The 14050-nt window shown below is 50.1% G+C and overlaps 2 protein-coding genes across 4 annotated transcripts in view; one reads left to right on the top strand and one right to left on the bottom strand.

The window, feature by feature from the left end:
- Nucleotides 1–213: 213 nt before the first annotated feature.
- Nucleotides 214–10653, bottom strand: MRPL14 (mitochondrial ribosomal protein L14). 2 transcript variants are annotated; one of them, XM_075042986.1, is made up of 4 exons: nt 10565–10625; nt 3387–3480; nt 2150–2262; nt 214–867 (listed from the first exon to the last, which is right to left on the bottom strand). In XM_075042986.1, the coding sequence occupies exons 3-4, from the start codon at nt 2173–2175 to the stop codon at nt 501–503; spliced, it is 393 nt and encodes a 130-aa protein (XP_074899087.1). In that variant the 5' UTR covers nt 2176–2262; nt 3387–3480; nt 10565–10625; the 3' UTR covers nt 214–500. The 2 variants fall into 2 exon arrangements, with proteins under 2 accessions (XP_074899087.1, XP_074899086.1); XM_075042985.1 differs by lacking the exon at nt 2150–2262 and having other exon boundaries at nt 10565–10653.
- Nucleotides 10654–10691: 38 nt separating this feature from the next.
- TMEM63B (transmembrane protein 63B) overlaps nt 10692–14050 on the top strand; it is a 48362-nt gene continuing 45003 nt past the window's right edge. For both annotated transcript variants that reach the window (XM_075042984.1, XM_075042982.1), the window contains exon 1: nt 10692–10844. The gene's annotated coding sequence lies outside the window, so the exon portion shown is untranslated. The remainder of the gene's footprint in view (nt 10845–14050) is intronic.

Here is a 14050-nt window from a genome sequence, read left to right as displayed (position 1 = left end):
TTTCTTAGGCCAAGATGTAGAAAGTAACCCTTTTAGTGAATGTGCCCAAGCCACCAGTAGTTCATTATATATCCCTCCTACTCTAATACACATGAATCCATTTTGTAGACCCCAGTGTCAATGGGTCAGGGACTGCACTTTGCGTCTTGCTCCTGGGGAACTGGGAAAGGCAGAAATAGGGAAAAGAGAGCATCAGCAGTACAAAACAAGAAGGATTTTCATATTCTCATTTTAATGATTAGAGACCAAATTAACACCACTGCAGCAGTAAGGGTGAAGGACCATTTCCCAAACACACTGCAGTTGTTCTGTGAAATAAATCAAGCTTCTTTTGGACAAAACCAAGGTATTTCAACATTTAAACTAGCTGCTTGTAATCAGGAAGGGAGACTCTTGATGAACCTCAACTTTTTCACATTTCACCATTTTAAAAAAAGGACCAAGGAACTGCTACTGTATGAAAGGATATAAACAGGATTGCCAGAGACCTTTCTTAGCTTTCATACAAAGTTGCGGGCAATGGCCAATACTTTGGAGAACTCTCCTTCTCTCTGTCGCAGGATATAGGGTATCGGTGTTTTTATTCTAGTCCCTACTGGATTTCCGTTGTCTTCTATGAGTACCACATTGTTGGAATCAAATCTAGGTGTCATGGGGGGGCCAGGCATCTTATGCCCTACAATTAAAGCCTTCTTCTTTTCTCCTTTGATAGCCAGAAGGATCGTATCTCCTACTTTGCCAACTCCGGTCTTGTTATACACATGGATACATTTTGGTGGCCGGTGGTACGGCGTGTTCCCCAAGGCGCTGTTGTCCACCACTCGCACGCGGGTGAGTTTCTGTATTGCTCGGCATGCTCCAGTGATACTAGCAAAAGACAGGAAAGAATGAGAGACAGATCTCCTCAATCATCCTTGGGGAGCAAGGGCAAACCCAGCACAGGATCTTGTCATTACACAAAGCACTCAGAAGGCGCCAGCAACAAATACATACCATATGGGTGATGCATTGACTGCTTTCAATGTGCTCTTTGAAAGCCAGATGCTACTTTGGGCTTTGCACACTCCTCACTAAATGTCAAACATAAAACAACCGTTCTACTCTGAAACATGACTAAAAGATGGCGTGAAGAGTGGCTTGCATTCACTGGGCTTTTTAGCAACTGCAGCTGGTTCCATTCGACTTCAATTTACAAGCAAAAAAATGTGCCTGCTTCTGCTACAAAGTCTACAGGAAGCTAAGACTCAAGTCGGGCTCTTTCAATCTTGTACACAGTCCCCAGCAATAAGGACTTTTCTGGCCCATCTTCTTTTCAGTGAAGCCTAGGAGGGTCCCCCATCTTATTCTGCTCTCAGTGAGACCTCTGAGGTCCTGCTGTGGCTGTGCTAAGCTGCCACCAACTAGAATCTAACAGGTCATCACCTTCCCCATGTGGAAGGAACCCAGAGAGATGCAGTCTGTTCTGCATCTGCTCTGTGGGATTACCAGGAGTAAGAAACAACAGAAATAAACTGCACAATACTAAGTTGTTAGAGCTCACTCTGAATATGCTTGGGAACAGCAGGAATAAACAGAAATAATTCAACCCCCATTATAGTAACAGCTATTCTTTTATCCAGTATGCTCAAATTCAAGTGATTTGTTGCTCCTCTTCAAAGGACGCCCAAACACAGACCATCGGAAAATCAGGAAGATCCTTTCTACTACTAAACAACTGCTTTGCAGTAAGGTACTAGAAACATGCTGGCCAGACAGCTGCAGATATGCCAAGCTGCTATCAGCTGAACCACTCAAATAGCATATGGAATCAAGCTAACCGTTCACCTCATTTTGCAGAGCAGAAGCATATACAGTGAATAAAGACCATTGGGGACCATCAGCCCTTCTTGAAGACAAAGGACCTGTATTTGTAATGCTGCCTGGAAGAGGAAGCAAGCCATCCCCTGTGTATCAACCACAGTGTGGGTGGACATCAGTTGAAGTAGACATTTTTACATGCAGTAAGGGAAGGCCAGCTGGGTCAGTTTGTGTTAGTCTAACTGTTCCAGAGGTCAAGCGCTGCCTTTCAAGATTTGTTTCCCACAGCAGACGCCTACCCCAGCTTTCCCCTACAAAAGGGCACCTCTCTTCTCTCTCAGAAGTCACTCACCTTTGCAAGCAGCTACCCTCTCCCATCTCCTGGCAGGGACTGTGGTATACCACACTCTCTATCCTCTGCCTACCAGCTGTGGCTGCACAGCAGGGAAAGCAGAAGGGAGGAGGCTGGAAAGGACAAGAGTGTTGTCACAGGAAGGAGAAGAGGAAACCTAGGTGGGACCAAGCCCACAACAAAGCAGTAGCAAACAACTATAAGTGTGATTGCCCTGATAACCACTTGACAACAGTAACTGCACAAGGAGGACTTTTTCTTTCCCCTCCTTTTTTCATTTCTGCCACAGTCTTGGAGCAAAACCCCACCACATCCAAAGCAGGCCCACCACAAAGAGTGAGTTTCCCCATTAAGACTGCTGACATCCTGTAGTAGCACTGCTCACATCTGTGGACTTTGCCTGCCTCCCTCCCGCTGTCAGCATATATATATATATCCTCTAAATGTCTACTGGCCAATGCTCTCATGCAGCCCATTTACAGAGAAAGCCAGTAAGACTTACATACCTCCTCGAGATAGGTCCTGGGACTATCACAAAACCTAGCCCTGAGCATTGTCTTAATCCCCTCTCCAGACTACAGTCATGGGAATGACTATTCTCACCCTTTAAACTGAAGCACTGACCCTTCAAAGAGTTATATGCTAGAGATTCCCTGTACCTGCACCGAGTGTACTGTGGGATTAGGCTCTAAGCTTTGTGCAAGGCATTGTAAAATATAAGGTCCATAAATTTAAGAAGCTTTAAATGCCTTGAGCCTTGAACAAGGATGAAAGTTAACAAAATGTACACTGTTAAGGTACAAGGAAATAATTTTTCAGGTTACTTTTGTTCTAAATAACTGAAATTATAAGCTCTGGAATAATTTTTAAAATGTAATTGGCTCTACATGAGCAGGGGCTGGCTGTTGCTTTTTTGCACATGGCTGAGAAACACAGGTGCTTTTAACTTCTGCTTGCAGACCCTTGCATGGCCCTCAAAGGTTTAAAAGCCTCCTTACACACATATGAAAATGCAGAGTTCAGACCACGTTCAGACTGCTAGGAACCTGCATATGTTGTTGTGTTTGGGCTCACTTTACAACCTGTGAAGAAACAACTGTGAGATTTTTTTTTTCTATTATATTATCCTTTTTGAATTACAAATACTATACCTTATGCTTGATCTACTTAACAGCATCTCTTTCAATGAGGAAACTCTCCCAAGAAAACAAAAGCAAAAGCAAGATTTGACTATTACCTGAAGTGTCGCTGGATCACCGTACTGCTTAGATGGGTTAAGGATAAACCCAATCGCCTATTCAAGAGAGCCATTTGGATTCTGGTAACCCACCCTGCATAAGAAACAAGAGAATCATGAACTCTGGAAAATGGAGAAAATTTGTTTTGCTTCCCTTCCCTTATATAAATCACATGCTAGAGCCTCAGCACCTCTTTAGACGCTGCAATCCACAGCACACAGAGTGGTAACAGCATCCACGGCACACTACAAAGCAGATCAACAATGCCTGCCTGAATTCAGGAGACAATATAATTCAGATGCGTATACCACAAAGCAAACCAAAACAGCACCCCAACTGCAGCAGAGCCGGGTTACAAGAGTAACCTCTGACTGAATTTACGACACCCTCTTCCCTGACTACATCTATGGCTGTTCGCTAACCTCATTCTGTCAGACTACGGGGACCAGCTTGCACGCGCAATCGCGCAGGCATATCTGAACCCGGATCACTTGACCGAACATTGGTTAGGGAGCGACAACCCAGGCAGCTATGTTGGCAGATCCAAGTGAAGGGAGAAAACAACAGGGACCTAGAGCCAGTCCTCTTTCAGGCCAGCTCAGGTAGAGCTAAGACTTTCCATCTGACTGTAACTACTGCTGTGTGACACTGCTTGCTTAGACCTTGGCAGTGTAACCAACACATGCTCTGCTTCTCTCCTTTCTGAAGTAAACATTAAAAATACATTGACCTCTTATCTCCCTTTGCTAGTTCTGATGAGCTTAGGGCCAAACTGTAGCAGTACATTGTAAAGCCATTTTCTTAACTTTCATTTTAAAAACAAAGCTGACCTAACTTCTCTAGGGAGAAAAAAAACTACCCACAGAGCCTTCCGACAGGTGATGCCACAGCTGTTCTTATTACAACCAAGTAAAGCCCAGGCTAAATCTTCACTTTCTCTTTATTGTTTTTATTCTTCCGCAGTGTGTTTGCTTACTTGGGGATACAAGTAATTTTTTGGATTTGCGGTTGTCCTACAGAGCAAGCGTTACTGGACAGCAAGATGAGAAACACTGGAGATGTGCACCACAGCAATTTTATATCAGCGCTCCCTGAGCAAAGTACAAGATACATGGCAAACCATCTCACCTGTCAAACAGGCAGGTTTGGAAGAGAACAGCAACAGTCAAAGCTTACATTTATTTGCAAAACAAAGCCACTTTTCAGTGGGGTAGAAGATCTCCAAATGAATTCAGAACTTCCCTGCACTGTCCCCTCTCCGAAATGAGACTCCAAGAAGGCTGTGTATTTGCCACAGCTCCTGACCTAGCTGTGTGATCCTAACAAAAACAAGGCCCTGCAGTATCTACAGTGCTGCTGGCAATCAAGGTCCAATTACCCAGGCCTTGCTGCTGCTAGGATTTCTAAGCGAGTTCAACTGCATTGCCTTGCTGTAAGCCCACACTCTGCATTGGCAGGGAGGACAGCCTGTATCACATTCTACACTTGGGTGTACTGTTTCCCCAGGTGAAACTCAAACCCAGTGGGTAACACTGCTCCTACTTCCTCCAGAATTGCACCAAGGCTTTGGTTTGGATCCCTCTAGAAAACCCAAACAAGCAGCAGCAAGTTGGCCTCTCTGTTGTCTTTGATGGACACTTCTTGGGGAGTCCAGCTGCTGCTGTCACCCCCATCTCTATTCCCCTGGCAGGCACAGTGGCCTTGCTGGCAAGGGAGGGTGGGCCTGCTCATCCTTACCACTGCGTAAAATGGATAGGAGAGGTCTGCTGGTTCATGGCAGGGCAGGCACAGGCGCACATTCTGCCTGCTGCCAGAGGGACAGCAACATCAGTACCAGCACAGCTAGATGTGCTCAAGGCCACATGTCAGAGTCCTAAAGCGCTGCCTAAACTCTGAACTCACTCCCCACTCCTGGGAGGAGTCACCACTTGTTTCTACCCTGTGGCAGCAGTGAAGGTTTGAAGTTACAAAACTACCAGCAGAAGCATCAACACCATTAAGTGTCCAAGGATTGTTTATTTTTCCAGATGACTCAGTACCCCCTTCTTTGCTAAGAATTATTCCTCGGCACATTAAGATGTGTCACAAACTAAGAAACTTTGTATGATTGATTATTTGGTATGAAGCACCCTGTTAGGAACTGAGTAAACAGGGGGGATGCTTCCAATTAGCAGGAAGGTCCAGGGTGGAAGGAAGAGAAGAATGCATCTGTGGTGTGGAGTACAGCATTCAAGAGTGCAAGTGGGTTCACAAAGAGTGAATCACATCTTCAGCTATCATAACATGCCAGCCGCCCTTCTAGAAATGAACAGCCAATAGTTTGGGTCTGTCTCCAGGTGCTCCTCAACCAGACCCAGTCCCAACTTGCTCCCTCTGCGGCTGCAAACTTGACCTACTTGGCCCTCAGTTTTCCTCTCTGTGGAGTGGCTAATTACTAAACTAGACTCCAAAGGGCACAGAAGCCACTCTGTCACACTGGGTGCTGCCACATGAACACTCTGAGGTGGTGCCAGTTGAAGAGCCGCTATAAAGCGATGACAGCCATCAGCCCCAGTGCACCCGGCACCTCTGTCCTTCCCAGCACTGAGGCTGCCTTACACCAGCAGGCCTTAAAAAGGCTCAGAGGAGGCTGCACTTAGCACAGGCATGGGGAATGCACATGACCAGAGTTTGCTTCTGAAGGTGGCTCTCCCCAGGTTGTCACGTTTCAGTGCTTGGAGGTGTATGGGAAGAGTACTCACATAACTCTCAAGCACAGGAAAATTTGCAGGAATTCTGAGACGTCTGCTGTTGGTATTGCCCATCTGATACAGGAGTGCACCCTACAATACCCTGGATGGGCAAAACACCACTGCTGCTTAGTACTTAGTCACTAATACACTCCTGACCAAGGAATTATCTTCAAAAGGACTTTCGGAGGTCATACAGTCCAATCTCCTGCTCAAGCAGGATTAATTTCCAAGTTGTTCATGCTAAGCAAGAACAGTATTTAAACGGACACTATCCTAAAATGAAAGGTCCAACACAAAGACAACTATTGCTATAACATCAGCCATGCGTAGCTGCACCAAAGCAGTGATAAAGAACTGTGCAGAGAAAACTCTCTCCCCATTCCTACCCCACTGCCCCTAAATTCTAGCAGTGGCTCTATCTCATGGTTAGAGAGACTAATTTCTTAAAATGAGAATCACAGAGATGCTTTGCTTCACTCCACAATGTGTTAAAAGTTAGCACAAACCTCAGAGTTCAGAGTAAGATTCAGAAAGGGGGGAGGAGTTTGTTAATCAAATATTCACTAAAATGACCCAATTTCTACTTACTGAATAAGTCTAAGCATGCAAGAACCTGCTGCAGCAAACACTCCCTTCTCAAGGGCCCTTCAGCCTTACCCCATTCAACGCAACAGATCGCCATCAAATTCCAACACCGCACAACAAAGAAACTCTTCACCAGTTATAAACCTCCGGAAGTTATTTACCCACTGCACCATTTTCAAGTGCCATACTAAAGCTACCGCCTTCACCATTTTTACTTGAGATTAAAGAACTAACATATTTACTGCAGTCTTGAGTGATTTTTGAATGGAGGAATTCTGGAAAATTTCACCCCAGCTAACAGAAGCAGGCCACATACAGTATTTTCATCAAACGCATGCAAACGCACAAGTAGACCAGTTCAGGGAGCTGATACAAAGCAAGGACATCTTCCAGATAAGGACAACAGGATTACATACTCACTTTGAACCAACGTCAGGTCACACAGTAGCAAGAAAGGAAGCCCTGTGTCCCCCCAACACACATTTCCACCACCTCCCTTATGCTGGCTCTAGCATTCATGTAAATCAGTCACATCAGTTCCCTGATCCAACTCATCCCACAGCTGCATGAATGCTGGTGCGAGGGAATGTGGCAAAACACAAGACTGGGACTTCTTTCACTGCCAACCCAGACTAACATTGTGACAGTATCTCCAGAGAAACATCGGGAGACTTGGATGAGAAAAGGATCTGTTTCATTTCAGCAAAAATACTGATTCGCTTCACAAGAATGGTTTGTATGAATCTGCACTATTAACACAGCCGTGGGAGCACTAAAAAGGTCTGCGTCTGAACACTCAAGAGGCCAGGGCAATGGCTCTGACCAAGTTTTTATCAGTGTATATCCTAAAAACCAGTCACGGTGCCGTTCTTACCCTGCCTGCATCCTAGAGTAAACGTACTTTTAAACAGTGCTGTTACCTAGCAATCCAGCATTACTTTCCTTTTTAATCACAAGTTTTGGAAATGACACCTGCTCCCTATATTCCCAAGATCTGTAGTTCCACAACTACTCAGCTATTTCTTTTCCTTCTTTCTGCTACTAATTCATCCACACAAACAGGCCCCAGGGAAAACCAATGGATGTCACACAGCAAACGCTGAGGCCTACTACCCAAAGCCTGCTGTCAAACATACAAAATAAAACAGGGAAAAATATTCTTCCCTTTAATAGCAGTAACCTGATCTGCACAGTCAGACAGTGGGGGCCAACATCCCCTTTATTCTTCCAAGAGACCAAAAATAGACATGCTGTGGGCACCAGAAAGATTTGAACTGCATCTGTCATCCATCATTAAAACACAGGAAATAAATCCAAGACAATATGCACGATGCAAATACCTAAACCCCTACTCTGCCACTGCAGGTTTATTTATAGACTGTCTGCCAGGGTGAGCTACAAGAGCCAACTGTGAACTACGGGACTCAATCCATTCACAGCTCTCCTCATAAAGGAAACGATGTGATTAAGGGCTTGTGTGTGTTAAAAATACACAAGATATTCATTACCAAGACATAATTGGTTTTACGTTAATGACAGCCAGAAAGGCCAGGATTCACAAAGAGGAATTAAGCCTTTTTGAATTCCATTTATGAATAGGATTAGCTATTAAACAGGATACTTATTGATCAAATTTACCAACAGAAACTCATTACAGGTACATCTGTTAACAACTTTGAAGCAAAACACACTAAATTCATTTTCCAGATCACAGTCAGGAAAGGCAGATAAAAAAAAAGAGCTAAATACCCTTAATGGAAAACTTACTTTTGACATTTTAAGTATGCAAAGTCCCAACGCTAAGGTACTTATGGCTCTTATCGTTCTAGTATCCAAGCACCTTAAACCATTCTATATATTCATATTCACAGCACCGTACTAAAATAGAGAGGGATTATTCCCAGTGCACCAGCAGGAAATTAAGCTACAGAGAGGACAACTTCCTGTGTGAGGTCAAAGGAAAGGTGCAGTAGAGCAGGTACCTAACCCCAGCAGCTCTGCTCTGGTATGGTCTGTGGGGCTGGAGATGAAGACCAGTGAGGTCCCTCCCCATCTCTGCCTTCTGGAATTATATGTGAATTCAGAGAACTACCCACATTCCCGTAACTTAATGCCGCTATCACCTCTCAAATGTATCTTTACTACTTCTGAAAGTATTGAGGTCTCAGGAACAGGACAATTGGTGGCAAGCCACAAGACCAGATTCTGTTTCCAGCCCTGACCTCGGTAACCAAGTCCCAACCAGCAAGGTGCAATCACAAACCAGATAGCAGTAACTGTGCTGGGGGTAGCTGTGGCCAGGACAAGGACACAAACAAGAAGGAAGAGAAGGTGGGCAGCTGTGGCTCAACCATAAAAAAAAAAGTCAGGAACCAATGACCTAGGCTAGTTGTTCACAGAACAAAGAACGATAGTGGCTCCATGCCTTCTTGCTAAATCTACACCAGAAAACGATGCCTAATACAGACAGAGTTCAGGCTTAAGAGAAACCTGACCTGGAGACAAAGGCACAGTCATGCCACAAGGCAGCAGAGAGCAACCTGCAGCTTTGCTGGAATAAGCCTCGCTTCTCACTCAGAAACTTCCCTTAACTCAGCTTCTCTCTTTCCAAACAAGACCCTCCCAGGTAAGCTTGGAGAACTCTCAAACCAGACAAGTGAACACAGCTCAGATGAGCATCTGTGTCCTGCTTTTAAAAAGGCTGCCCACCTGTCTGCTTTTACTACAAGAAGTCCTTCATGCTTCTAAGAAACCTGCCATGCTGTCTTCTTCCCCAAATTGCCTCCCCTTACTCACTGGACCTCCAAAGGAGTTTTTTGGAGAATAACCAGCAAAGCACAGACTAGCGCCCACACTTCCTGAGTCCCCATGACACACATGAGTAAATGCGGCGCTTGTCAGGACACAGGAATTTTGGTCCAACTTTGCTGCATGACTACTCATACCCACACAAGCCTAATCCCAGCAGCACAGCCCTGCGTGAATTCTGAAGCAAATTAACACTCTGAAGGACACACGTGCAAGAGTATCAGAATAGACTCTGTGTTCTCCTCCCCGAGGCCAGACAGCTAGGGCACCGGCTGGAGCCCAGCGGGGACAGAGGGCGCTGTCTGTCCGAGAGGCAAGATGCTGCCGGTCACCCCATCTGCAGTGCCGCGTATGCAGGCAACACAAAAGCTCCAGGCTCCGCACAGCCCAGGCTGTGTCTCCCGGCAGCTTTTGCAAGGCGTCACAACTATCTGCCCCGCTGCGTGCCACTCCAACTCGGCCACCGTGCCGTCTTCGAGGCCGGCGCTTCCCAGCCTTTTAGGGCAGCAACCCATGCTCAGGGTTTAGACGTTTCAGGCCCTGTGCACAGACCATCAGCGACACCTGCAAACGGCTCCCTATCAGGGACGGGCAGCAGGGCGGGTACCCGGGGGAAGGGACGACCCGGACGGCCCAGGCGCCGCAGGGCCCATACGCGAGCGCGGCCCCGCACAGCGGCCCGCTCTCGCCCAGCCCCGGCGCCCGGGGGCCGAGAGGGGCCGCCCGCACCCCGAGCGGCTCGGCCACAAGGCCGAGTGAGGGTCCGGCGCCGGCTCCGGGGGAAAGCCAGCACCCCGGGAGCAGCCTGGCCCGGCGGCGGGGTAAGGCCGCCCGCAGGCCGCCGGGTCCGCAAGGCCGCGGCCGACACCGCCCGGGAGGCCTAAGGCCCCGCGACGGCGGCGCCACGGCTCAGGGGCGGGGCGCCCACCCCGGCGCCCGCTCCGCTCCGGTCCCCACCGCCCCGGCCCGCCGCCGCCGCCGCCGCCGCTGCTGCTGCCGGGGCTCCCCGCGCCGAGCGCGGACCCCGACCCCCCTGCACCCCCGCCGCACACCTCCGAGGAGAACGCGGGCCCTCCGCCCTGCAGGCCCCCGCGCACGCGCAGCGCCGCCGCCGCCCACGGGTCCCGCCCACCGCTGTGCAGGGCCGGTGCCTCTGCGCCCCGCCCACCCGGGGCCCCGCCCCGCGCCGAGCGCAGCCGAACCGAGCCGAGCCGAGCGGTCACCCCTCGCTCCCGTGCGCGGCGCAGCGCGGTACCGCAGTGCCCGGCCCGGCGGGGCGAAGCGGAGCGGAGCGGCAACCCGGGGGGGCAGCCAGTCCGCGCCTGACACGGGGTAAGCAGAGCTGCCGGCGAGGCGGGGTGCGGCGGCTGCGGCGGCTCCTTTAGGCCAGGCGGGCTGCAGCTCGCCGCCTCGGTGCTTGTCGGAGGGGGGGGCGCAACGGCCGCGCCTCAGGCTTTCCTGAGGGCGGAGCGGGCCGGGCCGGGCGGTGCGGCCGTTGCGCGGAGCCCCGCAGTGGGGGCGGCCTGGGGTGGGGGGCGCCGGCTGCCATCTTGGGGCGGCGCGGAGCGGAGCGGGGCGGGGGGCGCGCCCGGGTGGCGCCCGCGGAGCGGCCTGTGCCCCCGCCGGGGCCGCGTGGGAGCGGGGCGGCTCGGGGCGCCGGGGCTCCTCGCCCGCCTCCCGGGCGGCCCTTCTCTGCTGTCTCCCGGCGCGCCGTCCCTCGGCTCGGCCGCTGCTGGGTAGCGGGGTTTCTGTACCCCGGGGGTCGCCAGACTCATTTCTGCGGGGTGGCACCGGCTCCCATCTCACCTGCGAGCGCCGTCGGAGGTGCTGAGGCCGCTTTTGTGCGTGCTCGGTCTTGGAGAGCTGCCTGTCCGCTGCCTCCTCCTCCTTGCCTCTTCTCCAGGCACCGCCGTGACGGAGAGTAGCAGGGTGGCAGGAGGGACGTTTCAAGGGTGGGAATAGCAGGCAAATTTCTGATGCCGCCCTGCCTTTCGTACCCTGGAGAACTCGGCAAAGAGCTATCAGATAGGGCTTGTGTCTGTGGCCAGGTAGCCAAGCAGTCCCTTTCTACGCTTGTCTTGATCACCAGCCCCTCCAAATCAGCAAACCGTGTTTTTTCCTCCTGTCCTAGAGTGTGCCCTGTGTGTACGTAGCTGCTTGCTGGAGGCGTCACACCAAAAATCTATGACGTGGCTGCAGTCAGCCCAGTGCCTGTAGCAGGTTTGGTAGTTCTCAGCTGGATGGAGACCAGGTGTTTGGGAAATTTGGGATTCTGGACACCTCCCTCCCTTGCTTTACCCTCAATAGTAGGAGTTGGAAGCAAAAGGCTGATCAGTGCTCAGGGTGGCTAATTTAGTTGTGCATAGTCCATGAGGACACACTCCCCCCTGCTCCCGCCCTGTATTTGTCTGTTACTGTGGAAGTGTCCTGCTCCATCGTGTCATCCTCTGGAGTAAGCACACATGGAAAGCCACAGGCTGCAGGGCAGGGACATCCCATTAGCAGTGGTCACAAAGCCACTGAAGGGTTGCACGGCACAGGTGCCTCTTGGATGATCCTGCAGATGCCCCACCCAGGCGTGGGACAAAGCCTTTGCAAGTACATTGCGGGGACCTGTACCCTTCCTCTCCAAACACCCAAGCTGTATGGTCCCTAATAGCCTTTTATTCTCTTAATGCTTCTGAGAGAGCGGAAAGCCGACCACTCAACTTGTAACCAACTCCAGGAAGACTCCATTCAAACCAGAAATAGCAAAGCATTAAGGACATTGCTTCTAATGATTGCAATTAGCTGGTATCTACCTAGGAAAGGGTTTTTTCATCTTGAGCCTTTTAGTGGTAGGAATACACTGTCTTTACAGAGAGAGAAGTCCTTTCTGCAGTCTTCACCTGGATACCATAGGAGCAAGATAAACATGAAAGAAGATGCCTTTGAGGGGGTGGGAAGAGACTCTGGTTTGGCTCACGAGTATGTTTTGTTGCACTAAGTTTGCTCTATTTTTGTCTGTTCCTGTCTTCAGTAACCTTGGAAGGAACTGAAGCTACTGTATTTTCTGAGGGTGTCGGTTTTCTTGTCAAGAAGGCATTGCTGTGAGGCTTTGCAATGCTCCATTTTCTTCCCCTTTGACCAGAGCGCAGTGCAACTGTCCTGAAATGTCCTGAAACCATGAACTGAGCCAAAAAAAGAAAAATACTGAGTGCTTTGCTTCTTGTTTGGTTTTGTGGTTGTGGTTTTTTTTTTCCTTCTGGGCTTTTAAAATATCCTTGGTCATATTTTTTAGCCTTCTTCAGTAATAAAATGGGCTGGGAACTTGCTTGGGGGTTTTTTGATAAATTTTTATGTAAAAAAAAAAATCCTCATGAAATCACTTTGTTCTGGGAACTAGGACTTTAAGAAAATCCCAGGTAGCATGAGATTTGAAATAAAAGCCTGAGAGCTGGCAGTGCCAAGGGCCTGGTTTTTGTCCGTTGCCAATTATGCTTTCCTTGAGCCCAGGGTAGCTGGAGTGCCTCAGGTCACGGGGAGCCCCACAGCATCCTGCCCGCAGCTCCTCTGCCGCCTTCCCCATCCATGCCAAGGTGCAACCACAGCCCGCATCCTCTCTGTAAGCACCCTGTCTCCATCCCGGTGGCCAGGGTGAGGCTACATGTTGGGGACCCCAGGGCTCCGCAGGCAGCACCTCCCGCTCCCAGGAGAGACAGCCAGGACCTGCGCCGTCTGACATGAAGCCTGCACAGCCATGGGGTGATTGCTTCGTGCCAGAGGAGGCCCTGGGCGTAGGATACTCGGCACTGTTAATTGCAAACGGTGCCGGTTATGGATCCTGTAGCTGATTTGCATATCAAAGCATCTGAGAGCTCCGTGGTGGGTAACGGCGGCAAGGATGATGGGGCTTGCTGGAGGCTGGGGCTGGACCTTCCCTGGGGCTTTTTGTGGTGCATAGATGAGACAAGATGATGGGGGTGTTTGGAAAATGGAGATTGTCTCTGTGTCCTTGAATGACAGCATTGTTAAGGCTTTTTTAATCTAGCAGCTGCTTTCCAGGTGCTGGGAACCAAGGAGGAGGGGAAGCAATCGTTGGTGGCAGTCCCTCGGGCTGCTTCTGCCCTACCTCCTCCCTGCAACCGAGAGCTTGCCTGGCAGCCCCGTACTGCCCTCCAGCAGCCATCCTCCCTGGCCGGCATGCCAGCCCACTACCTGTTCTCCATGCCACTTCTAGCACAAGGAGGCGGAGGCCCTACTTGGAGCCTGAAGCAAAGGGGCAGGTTTGCTACTGCCTGAACTGGCTCTGCAGGGTCCCAGGTCTTGCCTGATGGCTCAGGAGGCATTGGAGGGGGGAGCAGCAGAGCCTTGAATGGGCCACGGCCTCTGGGATGCTGTGTGAGTCAGAGGAAGGTTCACCTGTGTCTGGTCTCAGCACAGCTGTCTGCTGTTCCTCCTGGCTCTGGAAATGAGCCTGGGGAGCTTGGAGCTTGCTTGCAGGCTGAGTTGGAAACCAAAATGCAGGTGTCCAGGTGGGGAGAGAGGGAGGGAGTCCC

This window comes from Buteo buteo, chromosome 12 (assembly GCF_964188355.1).
Source record: "Buteo buteo chromosome 12, bButBut1.hap1.1, whole genome shotgun sequence".
Lineage (NCBI taxonomy): Eukaryota > Metazoa > Chordata > Aves > Accipitriformes > Accipitridae > Buteo > Buteo buteo.
This window is presented reverse-complemented; position numbering and strand designations above follow the sequence as displayed.